At 46.9% G+C, this 17456-nt stretch overlaps 2 protein-coding genes across 4 annotated transcripts; both read right to left on the bottom strand.

Annotated features, from left to right (window-relative positions):
• Positions 1–203: 203 nt before the first annotated feature.
• Positions 204–3413, bottom strand: bcas2 (BCAS2 pre-mRNA processing factor). Its single transcript, XM_077004153.1, has 7 exons — positions 3273–3413; positions 2976–3068; positions 2798–2868; positions 2169–2330; positions 1951–2001; positions 752–832; positions 204–663 (listed from the first exon to the last, which is right to left on the bottom strand). Exons 1-7 carry the CDS (start codon positions 3363–3365, stop codon positions 537–539), a joined length of 678 nt encoding a protein of 225 aa, XP_076860268.1. The 5' UTR covers positions 3366–3413; the 3' UTR covers positions 204–536.
• A 106-nt stretch (positions 3414–3519) lies between these two features.
• dennd2c (DENN/MADD domain containing 2C) lies at positions 3520–17382 on the bottom strand. Of its 3 annotated transcripts, XM_077004143.1 has the most exons (20): positions 16886–17379; positions 15792–15936; positions 13706–14819; positions 12097–12221; positions 11716–11831; positions 11362–11487; positions 9676–9754; positions 9437–9481; positions 8795–8982; positions 8587–8696; positions 8275–8344; positions 8037–8114; positions 7696–7836; positions 7222–7370; positions 6925–7102; positions 6247–6288; positions 5914–6022; positions 4884–5126; positions 4374–4460; positions 3520–4299 (listed from the first exon to the last, which is right to left on the bottom strand). In XM_077004143.1, the coding sequence occupies exons 3-20, from the start codon at positions 14617–14619 to the stop codon at positions 4268–4270; spliced, it is 2832 nt and encodes a 943-aa protein (XP_076860258.1). In that variant the 5' UTR covers positions 14620–14819; positions 15792–15936; positions 16886–17379; the 3' UTR covers positions 3520–4267. The 3 variants fall into 3 exon arrangements, with proteins under 3 accessions (XP_076860258.1, XP_076860257.1, XP_076860259.1); XM_077004142.1 differs by lacking the exon at positions 15792–15936; XM_077004144.1 differs by lacking the exons at positions 3520–4299; positions 4374–4460; positions 15792–15936 and having other exon boundaries at positions 4963–5126; positions 6191–6288; positions 16886–17382.
• Between the last annotated feature and the right edge of the window lie 74 nt (positions 17383–17456).

Below are 17456 nucleotides of genomic sequence, written 5' to 3'. Positions count from 1 at the left end.
TATTTATGCTATTAAACTAACCATAACCATCTTGAAAGGAGTCTTTCTGCTGGATAGGCCTGCTGGACCTTAGACATTTCCTAGTTCACAAATGTCCACAATTTTTTATTTTTTTTTTATCAGCATAATTAGTATTTTCTGAGGTTTTTCTTCCTAAACTTCCTAGTATTTATTAGTCAAAAACAATAAAAAAAGATTATTTTCTTTATTCTATTTTCATCTATTTTTATTGTATTCATTAAAAAATTACAAAGTCTGAATCACTGATTCACATTATACAACTCATAAAAACAAGACATATGAACTACCAAGCGAGTTAACTAAACTTCACTGTAACTCACCAAGCTTTCAGAAAAAGTTACACCTCAGGTGTTTAAACTACAACACCATCTCCTTCTCACTTGTACAGAGACACATTCCACGCTGATCTCAGAAATGTCTTTTCTGTAGATTCCACGTCACATTCTGACAGCTCTTATGCACTGTTCTAGAGTGTTCCGGAGTGTTCTGGACTGTTCCGGAGTGCTCCGAACTGTTCAGAAGTCTTGCCGGATGTTCTCTTTGTTTTCTTCTCCATGCTGCTGCCTCATCTTTGCAACGTCGTTCTCTAGCTGAACGATGGCGCGTTCAATCTCGTAGTTCTTACTCACGAGGGACACCCAGCTGTGATGAAACAAACGGAAAATGAGTGAGTCTCGCCCAGAGCTTCCATGAGACCAGTATGAGAACATGAGGAGACTCAAACACTGACTGGGACTCCAGCTCTCGCAGTCTCGCCCCGCCAGACAGCTGATCGTTCTTACGCTGCCAGTTCAAGTCTTGAATCTGCTTTCTGAAAACAGTAAATCAAGTTAAACATGGAAGACAATGCTCAAAAGGTGTAAATAATTCTGCATTACCACACTGTCAAAAGATCTACAAACATCCGTGAAACAAAACCCAACACTGCATCATTAATTAGATTAATATCAACAGTCTGGATGTCAACATTTTCAGCACAAGCATATATGATTTCATTACTGAAACATACAATATTTACCTAATGATCACATTCAATTTTTTCCCCTCTTGCACTGACGTCCAGTAAATAATCTTTTGTTCTTATAATGATGCAACATCTTAATCCTTTTCTCGTCACCTTAGCAACCCTACTGATGTCATATCTTGTACTGTACCGCCCCAAGAGGGGGAGTACTGCGTAGATGGCTTGAAGCACAAGACTGGAAATTGGTTGCAGATGTAGCAAAAAAAAAAAAAAAAAAAAACAACTACAGGTCCCACAGTGCAACGCTTTAACGACACCAAGGCTGAATATGGAGTCTCACTCTTAAAATAACTGAAGTGTTCATTTTATAGAGTTCAGAATTCCATTTGTGGATGCCGTGGATGAAGCAGTCGAAGGGAAGAAGGTGAAATGCACAGATGTGGTAGCTGAGAGAATGTGGGTGGTAGGTGTATATAAGGTCAGTAGAGACCGGCCAGTAGAGATCAGTCTAGGGGTGTAGCCAAGTGTTCCATATCTGAGCTTATGGAATTTGCTTTTATAGGCTGCAAATGAAGGGAAGGTGTGAAATAATTATTTGAAGCATCTGACAGGTAGTATTGGGGGGTGGGGGGTTGCAGGGAGGGTAACTCCAGCATACTGGTGTTGACACAGTGATCGTGCATGAAGCCCATATGGAACTGGTGGCCCAGAGAATGAATAAACGGTGTCACACAGACACACACAAAGTTTATACTACCTGTCTCACAGAGTCCTGTACCTACCTAATTATTTATGTAAGGCTCTGAGTTGAGAAATGTACTTATTGTATTTTAACTGCCTTGTGTACTGTATTACACTGTGCTACACTAAGCTCTTGGAAAAATGTTATTTAATTCACTATACAATTCACCATGTACATAAATGTTACATAATTCACTATATAATTCAGTACATAAATGTCTTACCTGACTTTCTGCAGTTCCTTCTGTGCATTTTCAATCATGAAAGCCAAGTTGCTGTTTCACAGAAACAAACAAACAAAGACAAATTGAGAGGGGGATGTGCAACACACTTTCACAGGAGTCGACATCATGACGAGCTGTTTCAGAACGAACAGGGCGTGGCTCTACACCAGGAGCACCGCCCAGAGGAGCAGCAGGTGGTGCTGGAGGTGGGGACGTACTCGTTAGACACCTTCCACGCATTGGTGCCGTACTGCGCCATGAGCTCCAGGTTCTCGATGCGCACAGCCTGGTGCTCCAGCTGGGCCATGGAGTTGTTCACGCAGTCCTGCCATGCCGTGATGTCATTCTTTTGCCCAGATGAGGGAGCGGGCAACTCGTACCTGACATTGAGCACATGTTACAATTACAATCAACAAAACACACAGTCTTACAATATGACGATAATATCAGAACACACAACTTGGCAGTTAAGCCTGCTAGAGACTGCACTGATTGCAGGTTCAGTGCAAAACTGTGATTTCTGATCTCATATACATTCACCACTGCCTTGTAGGTGCATATTTAGAGGCTTAAGGCCATCTTTTCCGTTGAACACTTTGTGTTAGCCATTCTACAACCATTCATCAATTGTAATTTTCTGGTCACACGATCGTCAGTGTTGGCTGGAGATCTTTGGGCTGCAACCTTCAAGCCAGCGGTGACAACATGCCACAACTCTAACAGTGTTGGTGTGCTGGGTTTGTGTTTAGCCTGCCCCACCACCCAAAAGTATCTAATAAACAGTGAGTGTAAAGTGTTCCTAACAACGTGAGTGGTAGGCTGTGTGTGTACAGGATACATCATCTACCTTTTCATGCTGAGAAGTTCCAAAGGTTGTCGGGCAGCGAGCCTCTCAAATTCGTTCCGCATGATCTCCGTCTGTGTGAACAATACAATTAGAAAATGTCCCGAATAAAAAACCCCATTCATGAGGAAGATACTCATAAAAACTGAAACACTTCCACCTCACAAAATTGACAACCTACTTCAAAAGCCGAAAAATCTGGCGTGGGCAGGTAGCTCAGGTAATTCTTTGTAGGTCTGTACCGTCGCGTTTCCTCCTCCACCAAAGCGGCGGCCTGAAATCAAGACACGATTTACAAGACTGATACTGATGATGATGATGATGATGATTTATCGTAACTCAGCGTCAACACTGAGGATTTGAAAAGGTGGACAATTAGCTAGCGGCTTAGCTTAGTCGACCAATCCATCACAATTCATAATTTTCGTCCTCTTTAGAGGGCACCAGCAGCCGCTCTCTGTGGTCGTGGTTTACTCACTGCTTCTCTGACTCCGGGAGCGTCGTAGCCCTGATCAAAATAAGGCAAAGCGTCCACAAACACTTCACCCGCTACTGAAGATGTTCCAGCCATGTTGAACGTGGCGGAAGCGCCTTCTTCGGCTTCCCTTCATTGGGAACAGTCTGTGTGTTGGCGCCCTCTTGCGAGCTGGAGCTCATAAATATTTATAAACATCTTATACGTTCAATAATAATAATAATAATAATAATAATAATAACAACAATAGTTGCACATGAAGGCATTTTATTCAAAAAAGTCACAGTACACTTCATGGTTATACAAAACTATCATATAAAACTGTACAAAATGTGAAAGTATTTTGAATAGTCTTTTCAGACCGATCACAAATGCTTTTAGTTTGTAAAAATAATAAGAAAAGCAGAGTGAAATTAGAAACGTATAAAAATTCTATCGAGAAGCATCATCAGTGTATCTCAGAGGAATTACAAATATGTAACTTCTAAAAGGAGATGAGAACCACCTCTACATTTCAAATCATTTTACCTTTTGGAATAACACTTTCTAGTTTGGAATGTTCATTAGGGTGTAAAGACAATACCTATATACAACAGCTTTTTTGAGAGTAAAACAAACAAACAAACAAAAAAACTAAAAAGGATCTGGATTAGTGTAAAAGGAGCTACTACAATAGTCTTAAGCACTGAACCAAAACCTCTCTGCTTCACACGCTAACAGGACTCCTCCGTTTCCTCCAGGCCTCCTTTGTTGCTTGTTTATAAAAATCCATTTCCAGTTTTTCAACTACTTGCGATTGCACAGGCGCTGGCAGCGTGAGTGTGTTCTGGGCCTGAACGTGCCCGGGCTGGGCCTCCACCCGCCTGCTGGGCTCTCTCCAAGGAGAAGGCTCACCGCTGAACCGCTGACTCACTGACTCGCTGACGTCCTCTAAGCAGCCATCACCAGCACGGCCTTCCCCTCTTGGCTCCAGACGCTTGGTGTCTCTGCTCAATCCCTCACTTCTTCTGTAAGAACTTCATTTTGTTCCCTAAAAACAACAAACTCGCTGTGAGGAAACTGAATCGGTTTCCATTTTTGGTAAAGGCTGAGAAAGCGTCTTACCGAGTCCCTTGAGGAATTTGTTCATTCCGCTGGCTCCAGGTTCTGGGCAGGAGGCGAGGTGGTCCGCCGCTCTCACCTCGAACAGCCCTGACGAGAAGAAACCACCAATCACACGGCTGCTTCTTCATATTCACACATTCTGCATCATTTGTGCACCTCTTTTGCACACAGTTGATCACTGGCTCACAGTGCATCATCTCTTTTGCACACACTTTTCTTTTTTTGAACAAATAGCTCCTTGACAATTGCGGTGGGAGTTAAATGGGAGAAACATTGTAGGATAATGGATGGCCATCAGCTAGCATGTCATTAACAGCACGGTAGACATACAACTCCATCAGCACCTAGCATTACAAAATACCTTTCAACAGAGAACATTCCATAAAAAGCAGTGTGCATTACTATAATCAGGTTGTAAATGACACCTTGGGCTGCTATGCGAGGCGTTTCAGCCATCTTGTTTCTCAAGGCGGTGCGGACGGTCGGCCTGGTGCGCATGCTGCTTCTCACCTCTCACTCCCCCCTTACGCAGCTCCCGGTCCTGGATGAAGCCTGCAAACATCTGCGTGTCCATGAAGAGCTGGAGGAACTGCCGCACGCCACGTGACGGATGAGACTTCCGGAAAGTCTCCCTGTTGAGCTCTCGGACGCCGGGCGTGCCCGTCTCGCCGATGTGCAGGGAGTAGTGGCCCACCAGCTCCACGAAGAAGCGCACGAAGGCCTCAGACAGCAGACGGCTCAGGTCACACTCCTCTGGAATGGTTGGAGCAGAAGAAAGGTTAAAGGTCATTAGGTTAAGGGTCATTTTAAGGACTTAATTTGGTCAGTCAGTAGTGTGTAGCCTACAAGTCTTACAGCTCATATTAGTTAGCGCTTTAGTAAAGTGACAAACTCAGAGACTAGAGAGAGAGAGTAGCTGTGACAGAGACGAATGAATCAGACCTCAGCTCAACTCTCTGCTGACCACAGCCAGCCAAGAAATGACATCCAGCTCTGGAAAATGTCTCCAGTAAGAATGGAAAGTCAGTCGAAAGAAATGTGGGACTTTTATTTTGGCATGCGGCCCCAAGCATTCCATAAACAGACCTCATGAAGAAGCCGATGTTAGAATACCTTTTAATACCTTTAAATGAACACAAAGGCACCTGCCAAACCTTTTCTCTATTAATACGTTATCTGTACTGAATACTGGGAGATTAAATGTAACTGGTATCATAGTTTTCAGATAATGATTTGTCATATTCTCAATACATTTTTTGGTCATTGTTAAGCTTTTAGAATGAATGGAAACTTGTACACAGTGGTCAAGGCAGAAATTGAGTATTTTTTGTTTCAAACAAACAATCAAAACCAAATCTCAAAAGTCTTCAGACAGCAGTGAGGTTGGACGAGTCAGAGCTCAACCTGTGCTCATGAGTCACCCAAGTGCAGTGAGACAGTGAACCACACCTCTAAAAGACAAAGGTCTAGCAGTGCTGGGTGTGTGTGTGTGTGTGTGTGTGTGTGTGTGTGTGTGTGTGTGTGGGGCATACATGCTGACCTCCTCTCTCACTCTCCTCCTGGATCTCCAACATCTCCTCACGGTTCTCCAGAACTTCCTGCAGGGCCGCCTGCAGCTTTCTGGGTAGGATGCAGTCCTCATCTCCGAGCTGAAAGGTGGTTAGAAGGACAGCGTCAAGGAGCACAATCAAGGAGACAAAGACAGCACTGTAACTTATAATTAGACTTTCCGGAAATGTCATTTGGGTAAGTTAAATACAATTAACACAGGCCTGGGCATGAAGCTGAAGTCACACCTCACACACTAAACCCCCCACCTTTCCTGTGGCGATTCCTCCAAACACACACCCTTCTGTTGAAAGATAACACACACCTGCACAACAAACTTGTCTGCACACAGGTCTACGATGAGCACCTGAAACGAGAGCGAAGTGAATATACATCTGCCTCACTAGTGTTCACACTGACTCATGTGGATGAACACACAACGCAGACAGAAGTAGCAAACACAGCAGTCTCCACAGTTACGCATAATACACATCTAGTTCGGGACATTTTGCACTTTCATTTTAGACACTTTAACCATGAAGTATGTGACAATGACTTCATTCAGATATGAATTGAAGCACTGGCAGGCATAATGAAACTCAGCCCCTTCATCAGTGAATCTAATTAAAATAAGAGCGTTTGCCCCCCCCCATAATGAAACTCAGCCCCTTCATCAGTGAATCTAATTAAAATAAGAGCGTTTGCCCCCCCATAATGAAACTCAGCCCCTTCATCAGTGAATCTAATTAAAATAAGAGCGTTTGCCCCCCCCATAATGAAACTCAGCCCCTTCATCAGTGAATCTAATTAAAATAAGAGCGTTTGCCCCCCCATAATGAAACTCAGCCCCTTCATCAGTGAATCTAATTAAAATAAGAGCGTTTGCCCCCCCATGTCTTGTTTTGTTATGACTCAATGCAGTTCTTTGGCAAGACTTGACAAAATCAAATTCCATGGAAACTCCTCCCCACACCCACGAACCCGGCAGCTCAGAGCCACTGACCTCCTCGATGGGCAAACGCAGCAGCTGGGGCAGCGAGGGCGACAGCGCCCCCATGAGGAAGGGAGTGGGAGAGCAGCTGATGTCCAGCATGCTGGCGGGCAGCACGGGCACGAAGGTGTGCTGCCAGGTGAAGGGGTAGAGCAGCGCCAGCGCCGAGTGGCCGCAGCGAGACAGGGTGCTGGGGGAGGAGAGAGAGAGAGACGCGCGTCTCACCACCTACGAAAGCGTCGGAGCCGGTGCAGAGCGGGTGAAGCCGCGCGGACGTGGGCGGTGCTGCTGTGGGCAGCAGGAACAGACCTGAGTTTGTCGGCGATGAAGATCACCCTCCTCTCCAGCAACAGGGAGGCAAAGACCTGCAGGAGGTTCCTCACGCTCAGACTCTGCAGGAGACTCTCAAAGTCCACGTGCTCCAGACGCGAGTCCACGGGCCGACAAAGACTGAGCTCCTACACGCACATGTGAGCGTGCACAACACACGTGAGCGTGCACAAACACACGTGAGTGTGCACAAACACAATCACAGACATTAATTTTATTCTAATCTGTACCTTTAAACCTTGAAAATTTCAAGGTTTAAGTATTTTTACACTCACTAATTCACTCAATTATAGTTATAGGCAAGATAAAGTTTAGTACGTCAGTAACATGAGGCGATTTAAGAGATTTAAGACTGTATAGACGCTCATCCTGACCAACTGAAAGGTCACTCCTGTCACTGAAAGGTCCCCATGACTCTATGAGGATGGCAGACGGGGGGGCAGGAGGTCGTACCTCATTGCCAGAGCCCGGCAGGAAGCTGCGGACAGTGATGGTGCGTCCAGGGGCAGGAAACGGTGCCTCCATCACGCTGCGCATGAAGGGGTGGACGAGGGCTGGAGAGATATCCCTCCGCCTGGCCACCTCCTCCAGGATCTACACACACACACATTGTTGATGTGTTACATGTACATTACAGTACAGCCTCATTCACCACGAGGTTACAGGCCTGGAGTGATCAGGTGTGATCTGGTGTGATCAGACAGCAGTAAGGCTGAGTGTAGCACAGGCCTGGAGTGATCAGGTGTGATCTGGTGTGATCAGACAGCAGTAAGTGTAGCACTGGAAATCCCCACCTTGGCAAACAGGTTGAAGCAGCCCAGTCTGCTAACGATGCAGTGAACCTCCGGCAGCCTCTTCCCCTTCCCACAAGGCTGTTGGGCAGAGGCCAAACCGAAGCACACGTCAAAGCTACAGTGACTCAGCAATACCACAGTATGACGTGGCAGCTGCCATTACCATGACACCACACGCGTGTTTTCTTCTATTGCACAAGCGTGTTTACGTTACGTTTCCCTCATGTCTGTGACTCACCAGGATTTTGCGACAGTAACCAAACCAGCGGCTCCCGTCTTCTCCCGTCAGGACGAAGGAGAAGGTTTCACTGCAGATGAAATATTACAATCACAGCAAAGTTCAGGAACTCTGCTCACAACAGCATGGTACTGTTTAGATAACATCTTACACACCACCCGTCACATGAAGAGAGGACTATGTCTAGACTGCTGATGAGACAAGAACAATTTCTCAGTTCTGAATCATCTCAGTGAGTCATTGAGTCAATGAGTCACAAAGACCCATAAAGAATGAGTGGGTCCAGCGAATCACATGACAGATGTGAGTAACCTGTTAACATCCGCGGACGGCTTCCAGCCCTCGGCATCTGGGAAGCAGAAACTGGGAATAGCCTTCAGGCGATCTTCTGTCTCACGAGACAGGCGCGAGGACTTCTCAAACTGCAGACGACATCGACCACAGCACGTTAACAAACGCTGTCTGCGGAGTGTTTCATGGCCATTCTTCTACAGTGGAGGACGAAGCTGTGGTCCTCTACCTTGGTGGGGAACTGTTGCGTGATCTCTGGGTAGTACGTGTTTCCGGGGAACCCTTTCCTCAGCGACACGACCACGAACAGCTGGAAGAGCTGCTGCTGCTGCAGCTGTATGAGGTCTCTCTCCAGGGTGCGGTAGCCCGGTTTCCTCCTCAGAGTGGACTGCACATACACGCACCGCTGGGAGGCACCTGCACCAGGGCCACCGTGTTAAACATCAACTCATTATTTCGTCGCAGATAATTATAATAAACATGTCCACGCAGAATAAACACATGCCAAGAAAACTTCAGTATCCTCGATGGTCCACACCCATACCTGATTACAACTGCAACCATTATTTTTGCTTTATATTTTGTAATCGTTTCCCTGGTTTTATACTCCAAGTTGATGGTGATCTAGATCTTGGGTTCTTGGCCCCAGTGCTGAGGGGGTGGAGTGGGCGGGGCCTGTCTGCACAGCCACGCCCTTCCCCCATGCCAACACACCTGACTCAACCAAGCAAGAGGCTCAATATGCAGCTCACCAGCCCAGCCAGTGTATGCCACAGCTGGACAGTGATTAACCTGTGGACCTGCTGGCTTTCACCAGCGCTGCGGGGGCTTCTGATTGTGTGTCATGACAGGGTGAGAGAGTGCAACGGACCTTTAGTGCTCTCCTCTGGATCACTCTCGGTTCCACTCAGTTCATCTAGCAGATAAAGCAGAGAGATCACCGTGAGAGAGAATTTTACTACATGGCATTTATTAATCAACTCCTCCAAGACTGTGGTAATGAGAATGGTAATGATTACTAATGGGAGCTTCTCTGTCATTTTAACCTTCACTGAGCAGATTTATGCCAGCTAAGGGATGCAGGGGTGATGGGCGGGGACAAGATGCTACCTCTGCTGCTGCTCATCTGGCTTTTCACTCTCTTGCGCCCCCTCTTGGCCTGGAAGATCTCCTGGATCCTGCTCACATACTGCCCAAAACACAAATAAACACGGCACGTGATCACAAGGCATTCAGAGAAATCACACTGTGTAATTAAGGGTGTCTCTCTCCAGGAGACAAACAACGCAAATACATTTTGCACTGGTGGAAGGAAAACAACTCGGTCATGGGTTACAGCCATGGAGGCCATCCAGTCCAACCCACACTAGACTGATGCCAGCAGGACATCCCACATTAGACTGAAGACACTAGAATCCATTTCTAGGTGAAGGAGACAGGAGGCTCTCTGCTGTAGAAGAGTCTCATAAAGGGGTTCACTCTCCCCAGCAGTCCCATCATGCAACACTGCACACTCTCCACCGATGAACCGCGCAAGCTTCAGACATCGGAGGAAACCATGTTAATGGACATAAATTCAGCAGGTAATAATTTACCAAGCCAGTTTTTGATTTTAGCTATTGTATGTATTTGAATGTGTTCAAAAGCAACTTAAAAAAAAACATCCTTAAACTTTGTGTCTGTGTGTTTGTACTGTTTAAATATTAAAGGTTTGAAAAATATTTTATTTTGGTATTAAATATTTGTCTTTAATGAAAAATAGAAAAAAACTGTCCAAGCTGTATGAAGACATATGCTCATAAACTTCCTTATTTAAAGTCATGCAGACACTTTACACAGAGACTTTTCTGGATCCTAGCGTTAGCTTCTTCCAGAGGGGGACATTCCAGGTTCAGACAGTAAAAGTCCTCATCGGGATTTTGCTCAGGTTTCCTGGATTGTGCTGATTCCACTCATTTTACCTGCCACTAATTAGAAAATCCAGCAAGCTTGAATACAATCCTGGGATGGACTTTTACTTCGTGGAATGCCCACCTCTGGCCTCTCAAACCTCCCTCCTCTATCCACCTCTTCTCACACTCTAGTGAAGGACACGAAACTAGAACGAACAACAGCAATAGAAAAACAGGAAAACAAACTAACGATTGTGGGTGTTAGACAGAAGAACCATCTGCGTAGCCACAGTCTACGACCTTAAGCAGACATTACACACACACACACTGGGAGAAGTCTTACCTCCACACCAAACACTCCTGCATCATGGACACAACTCGCCTCCATCAGCTACATGTGTGTAGGCTTGTTTAATTAACCCGTGTTTAAAGCGTCCTAACGTGAATGACACTGAATGCATCTGTTGACACCAACTGTCCACGGCTGACTGTATCACTCACACACACACACACACGCGCGGGTGCATGCACGCACACACACTGAGGGTTAGTCAGCACTGGTCAGCATGTGCCACATGGACTGGGTGATAACGCTCAGTGTCTCATGCGTTGCTCTAGAACGGCGTTTCCTGCGTCTCTTGTCCATCTCCTCAACGTTTCCCCCTCACCCACGGAAATGTGGCCTGTGATCACGTGATTTGGTTTTTGTTGGGGTTTTTTTCCTCGTATGACTTTAATTGCTGTGTGCTGAGCTTTGTGAGGGAGAGGTTCACTTTTACGGTTCTCACTCTCACACAGAGCATTCACCTCAGACAGTGTGTGTGCGTGTGCGCGTGCGTGCGTGCGTGCGCGTGTGTGTGTGTGTGTGTGTGTGCGTGTGTGTGTGTGTGAGACCAATATCTACCTGAGGCTGCCGTTGTGTTTTGTAAGCAGCTCGATTGGCTGTCGCTGCTGTAGGAGTGCCAGGCGTCTGGGGTGGTGATGTCAGGGCCAGCCTGCCGTGTCGTAATGTAGGGGGCTTTGGGGGCAACTACAGCCACACATACAATGTGAGGAGAAAACACAAGGGGAAATCAAAAAAGGACACCATTTGACAATAAAGCAAGACAGACACACACTCAAACCAGCAGTCAGACTGTAGATCCAGCCGTTTAACAAAGAGCAAAGACCAGGTGCAGACATTCTGGCCCGAGTGATCTGTACTCCAGCAACAAACAGCTGCGTATGCTTCTTGGAAAAGCACCGTTGTGACAATCACCTTTGGGGTGCCTGGGCTCTGTCTCTGCGCAACAGACGAGTTTCGGGAGCGCTTGATGGGCAGACACATAGGAGACAGTTTGATGTCCTCATATGGGTTCTCCTTTGACAGGTCCGCTAGAAATGACGAAGGACACAGGAAGTGAGTCATCATCACGATGCACATGTAAATGCTGTACTGTGTAAAAGCACATCTCAAATGTGCAAACGTCAGCTGGTGTAATCCAGAACATTCTAACGGGTAACCCGTGAGGTCTGTGATCTAAGTGTGTGCGATCAGAGTTTACTTATCACATTTGCAAAGGAAATTATTATTATTTTGCTTCATAGAAACACATCTGCTCCTTCCTTATATTGTGTGTGTCTCGTTTTGTTGATTCACCGATGATGTCTTCGTAGATGCTGTCCTCGGAGCGGGCGTGGAGCAGTCCTGAGCGACGCCCCTCCAGCCGCCTCGCCCCCTGCTGGGCGGTCGAATGAACTACGTCCTCAAACTCAAACGACTTCCTACGAGGGGGGAGAGGCCGTGTGCGGTACTGTTAAAACTGCGTGAGCTCGGACCGTTCCTGATTACCCTCACCTGGTTTTCAGTCATAGTCCTCAATCAGTGTTCAATCAGACCACTTTTCAGTCAAAACAACAGTGTTCACATAAAGAAGTGTCAAAGTGCATAGGGCAGCGTCTAAGGTCAGCCCGGGATAATGGCAGAGTGTACAGTACAGTGGGGCTGTTTGGTGACGTCTCTGGCTGTTGATGATCTATACGTGTTCGCCTCAGGCTCTGTTGACAGGCCTGTCGCATTACACACAGCGTGACGGCGTCACAAAAAATGCTGCAACTTCTATTGAAACAAACACGCCCTGAAAAAAAGACACACGAAGCATTTAAAAACAACATACTGGGGTTTGAGGGATAGGATGAAACAAGAGAAAGTCTAAAGAAAAATGCTAAAAGAAGCCATTAAAACACCAGTGTGCGTGCGTGTCAAAACAGCTCAGCGTGACCTTTGCCCTCTTGGCTGAAGCAGAACTAGGCCAACTCCAGACAATAGACTCAGACTCCGCCAGAGAAGGACTGACATCACAGCTGGAGCGGAGCCAAGATGTGCGTTTCCTCCCTGGCTCCTGCGTCTGGGGGACCGTCAGCAGGCTAAGAAGTGAAACCCTCTGACGAGACGTCAGAAACCGAAAGGGCGGCCCAGGTTTCACACTCCCAAGGTGGCGGAATTACACCATGTTCACAGTAGGATCCGCAAAGGGCACTGATTCAGGAGTGTGTATTTAAAAGGGCACTGATTCAGGAGTGTGTATTTAAAAGGGCACTGATTCAGGAGTGTGTATTTAAAAGGGCACTGATTCAGGAGTGTGTATTTAAAAGGGCACTGATTCAGGAGTGTGTATTTAAAAGGGCACTGATTCAGGAGTGTGTATTTAAAAGCAAAAGACAACTATGGATGTGAGCTGCAGAAAGAGCCTGACTACATAGTTAAGGCCTTGATCACCAGCCTGTGGTGTGAATACAGCAATTCTGAACACACACTGTGTAGATAAACATTTAGATTTTACCACCACTCCTTGAGCAGTAGTCACCATCACTGCCATGTCACGTTACAAACACATGAAACACAAAACAGTACTAGAAGCAATAGTAGTCTGGACATGTTCAGCATTATGTTTTAAGATGGTTATTATTATTATTATTATAATTAACACTTAAAATATGTGATTGTAATTAGACTGGTAAGTTTCTCATTCAAAAAGATGTCCATAACTTTCTGAACATCTAATCCAGTGTGTGAACTGGATTAGAATGGCAACTGACAAACGTCATTGGTCCAAAATAAGTACGGTGACGAAAAAACATCGTAAAGACATCGTAATCCTGCCATGAGATGTTTGTACTCCATGTGATGTTTGTACTCCAGTTAGAAGGTTTACTCTACAAAACACTGATGCATCTGATGTGCTGCACTGCAGGATGTGTTCACTCACCTGTTTTTTCTGTTTCTGGAGAAGCCATTGCTGGGTGTGACTGGGCACGGGAGAGGCGGGACTTTGGGAGGGAGGACGAAATCATGCCTTCTGGCATCTTTTGATTGGCTACCAAGAGTCTGCTTCTCCCATTGGGCCGAGTGTACAGGTGGGCAGCCCGCCCCTTGGTACTGGAATGTGCGCTGAGGTTTAGGCGGTGGTGTGGTAGGATCAGGACAAGCTTCCCGCGTTACAAGACGCTTCGACACGGGCGAGGGCTGTTTCACCGTCTCCCAAAGTGCCTCCTCACCCTCAAGTCTCCTCCAAAACCCCCGGGAGGTGTAAAAGTTCCCAGGAGGCAGCGTGTCCTCAGGATGGTCTGCACGCTGAGGTAGAGATGTTACATCAGCATCCGTGTTGTGGTCACTACTCTCACCAGGACTGGCTTTCTGCTTCGTATCGTCCGGTTTGTTTGCAGGCGGTTGGGCTCGGGTCACGCCGGGCGACGGCTTTGACACAAGGCTGGAGGTTACGACCTCGTTCGAAAATGACCGATGGTGCTTGGGGTCAGACCTGCGTTCCAATGCAGTCTGCCTGTCACCAGGCCGGGTTTCCCTGAAATCCAGCCCAAGGCTTTTGGCTTTAGACAGGTTCATTTTCCTACACTGTCCATTGCTTTTGTCATCAAGATGAACTACAGTTCCCAGCATGTCCCTAGAAACAGTGTGGGGGACGGGGGTCTTGGCCCTTCCCCCATGCCCATCCTCCAGCTGGCTAAGCCCCTCCCACTCAGAGATCTTCTGTTTGATGTTGACGCCAGCTCCCCGTGCCAGCAGCTTTCCCGGAACAGGCAGCTGCCACACGGCCGTTCTTCCTCCTCCTCGTCCTCCTCCTCTCTCTCCTGGTTTCCCATAGTCAACCCCTAGGGCCAGCATGGCGGGCCACAGAGCCCTCACTGCCTGGACATCACTGCAGGAAGCCCACCATCCTGGTTACCATTGTTGGGGAACAGAGTCAAGAGAACAGCAAGTCTCTCTGGGACTGAATCCCCCCAAACCCGCGGGCCGCTTGCAGGTGTTCCTTCTTCTTAGAGGCACTTCTATGCGTTGTATTCCTGAGGCATTATTCCACCGCACTGGACAAACAAACAAACAAACAAACAGGAAATAATTACTTCAAACCATGTGCATAAAAAAAGTGAGTGAGGTGTCTGTCCTGCTAGGTTATGGACGTCAGTGCATGAATGGCCAACAGACGCCGCGTGGACATAGTGTCCATAAAGGGAGGAAGACAAAAGGACCGTCTCAATCAAGGTCAACGGTGTAGCCAAAAATAAAATTGAGAGAGAGAAAGAGAGAGAGAGAGAGAGAGAGAGAGAGAGACAGGAACAGAAAGCATTGTGCTGGTCATCTGCAGAGGCCCATCACCCTGAGTAACCACCCCTCACGCACGCGCACACACACACACACACACACACACACACACACACACACACACACACACACACACACACACACACACACACACACACACACACACACACACACACCAGCTGGGTCTGCACCAGTACTGCTGTGCATTAACACACTCAAGAATAATGTAATTCAACTTCACTACTCTCAGAAAGGGCCTCTTTTCACATGGCAACAAAAGGACGTGCATTCCAAGTATTTCACATCCATATTCACAAAACAGCCTTTCATCAGCGCACAAGAGCCGCCTTCAACCCCCCCCCCCCCCCTCTGCACTTCACTATTTTCAAAAAAGCAAAAAGTTAAATTCAGCATTTCAGATGCGTTAGTAATCGCTGGTGTTTGTGTGACAAGCCGCAGGCAAACAAGGACCACTTGAAATTCTTAAGCAGATTCTGTCTCCCAGAGCGGAGCTGGAAGCTTAGATGAACCTGGCAGGCGCAGAACAAGCCGTTAACCACAGCCAAAGGGTTCTGGACACGTCGCATGTTCTGAGACTAAAGGGATTCAGACACGTATGCATGCTGGAATCTATGGCCGAATGCTAACTGTACATGCCACATTCCAGCAGAACCCAGGTGGTGGTTGGGGGGGGGGGGGGGGGGGTGTGTGAGCAGAAACAGTGAAAATGGTACCTTTGTTCTGGCCGAGCCAAAGTGAACACATGCACCCAGGACACGTCTCTCTGGACCACACCATCAGATGACCCACTTGGACGACTGCGTCCGTCTGTGTGTCTGTCTGCCTGTCTGTTTTGCAGGAAGATTTAGCTTGTGTTTCCTGAGATGCAGGAAGCTAGGATCAGCAGAAAGCCCATAATGATGGTTTAGCAGATTTGTCATGCAGCTGCCTTCCAAATGTTTTTTGGAAAGATGTCCGATTCAAGCTGGACACAGAGCAGGTCACCAGCTTCCCCACATGATGTCGACAATAAAACAGTCTGGCTGTGGGATCACGGTGTACCATAACCAATGTAATTCTGGTGCAAACTGACCACATGTCAGCACAACTGCTCTGTAACCTAACACAAAACATTTCTTAAATCTCTCTGAAGACCAGCAGGGATATACGGTGCAGATGGGACCGGTCTGTGATCACATAATAGTGAGAAAGGCAGAGTTTAAGGATTTTGTATTGCAGACTACCAAATTATTTTAAAAGAAACTGTGTGGTCTAACTCTTCATCTATGGAAGGGAATAGACAGCTATTGTTAGCATCAAACAGCAGACCCAGAGCCAGGATAAACCGCTTGCACTGGTGTCTGAACCACCTGCTTAGAGGTTACCCACAACACAACTCGGAATTATTGCTTGTGCTTTTATGATAAACATCTCTCTCTCTCTCTCTCACACACACACACACCTAAAGAACCCAGCCGTCTCATGAGCCAAATTAAACCTAATTGCAACGTTGGGTCACACGTGTTCTCCCACGTTTGGTACCGATGCGCCAGGGGGGCTGGGACACGGGCCGTTTCAACGTGGCCGTGTCCAGCCCGGACTGCAGAACCGTTGATTTACGTGAAGTCGTCCTCTCCCATCACGGCTGCGTGTGCAACACGTAGTCTATGGACCACACTGAAGCACCACTTACCATACGTGTCTAATCAAACGCGCATCCAGATTTAGGAGTTTAAACGTCGGCTTTTAAATGTCGGGTATCAAATATAAAGTTAACAGACGTTGACAAAGGGGGAAAACGAGTTTTACGATTGTCCAAAGCACTCACCTCAGCCCTCTCTCAAGCGGGAGTGAGAGCGCTCACCAAACGGCAGGACGGCGTGTGGTTTCAGCCCAGATTACGCCTTTGTTATTGCACAAGAAAACTCACTCGGCACACTTCGCCCGTTTCTCCAAGGAGTTCGGGTTTTGCGCAAAATATCATTTAAACGAAAACAAGCACCGTTTGTTTGGTTTACAGCCAGAGGTCCACTGACAGCGTTATAACTCCGGTCAGCCGACTTCACACGCAAGCTAACTCGCTACTTAGCCCGTGAGCTAACGTCTATTCATTCCCTTCAAAAGGTCGCCGAATCCGCTGAGACAGAGGGAATAAAACGACTTTCGAGACTCCAGAAGAGCAGACGAGGTCCAGATCTTTCGTTTGCTGTTATTTGAGGTACTGTTGGAATAAAAAAACTGAAGGTAGACGGAGTTGGTGCTGTGAAGGAGGACGTGTCCGCCATCTCCCGCTGTCATCTGAGAACAGTTCCCCAGTCGAACAATACATACAAACTTCACTCTGCTCATCCAAAACTTGACGAACTAGCTTTAAGATGCATGTACACACTACAAAATCA

This window comes from Brachyhypopomus gauderio, chromosome 4 (genome assembly GCF_052324685.1).
Source record: "Brachyhypopomus gauderio isolate BG-103 chromosome 4, BGAUD_0.2, whole genome shotgun sequence".
In the NCBI taxonomy this organism is placed as follows: domain Eukaryota; kingdom Metazoa; phylum Chordata; class Actinopteri; order Gymnotiformes; family Hypopomidae; genus Brachyhypopomus; species Brachyhypopomus gauderio.
This window is presented reverse-complemented; position numbering and strand designations above follow the sequence as displayed.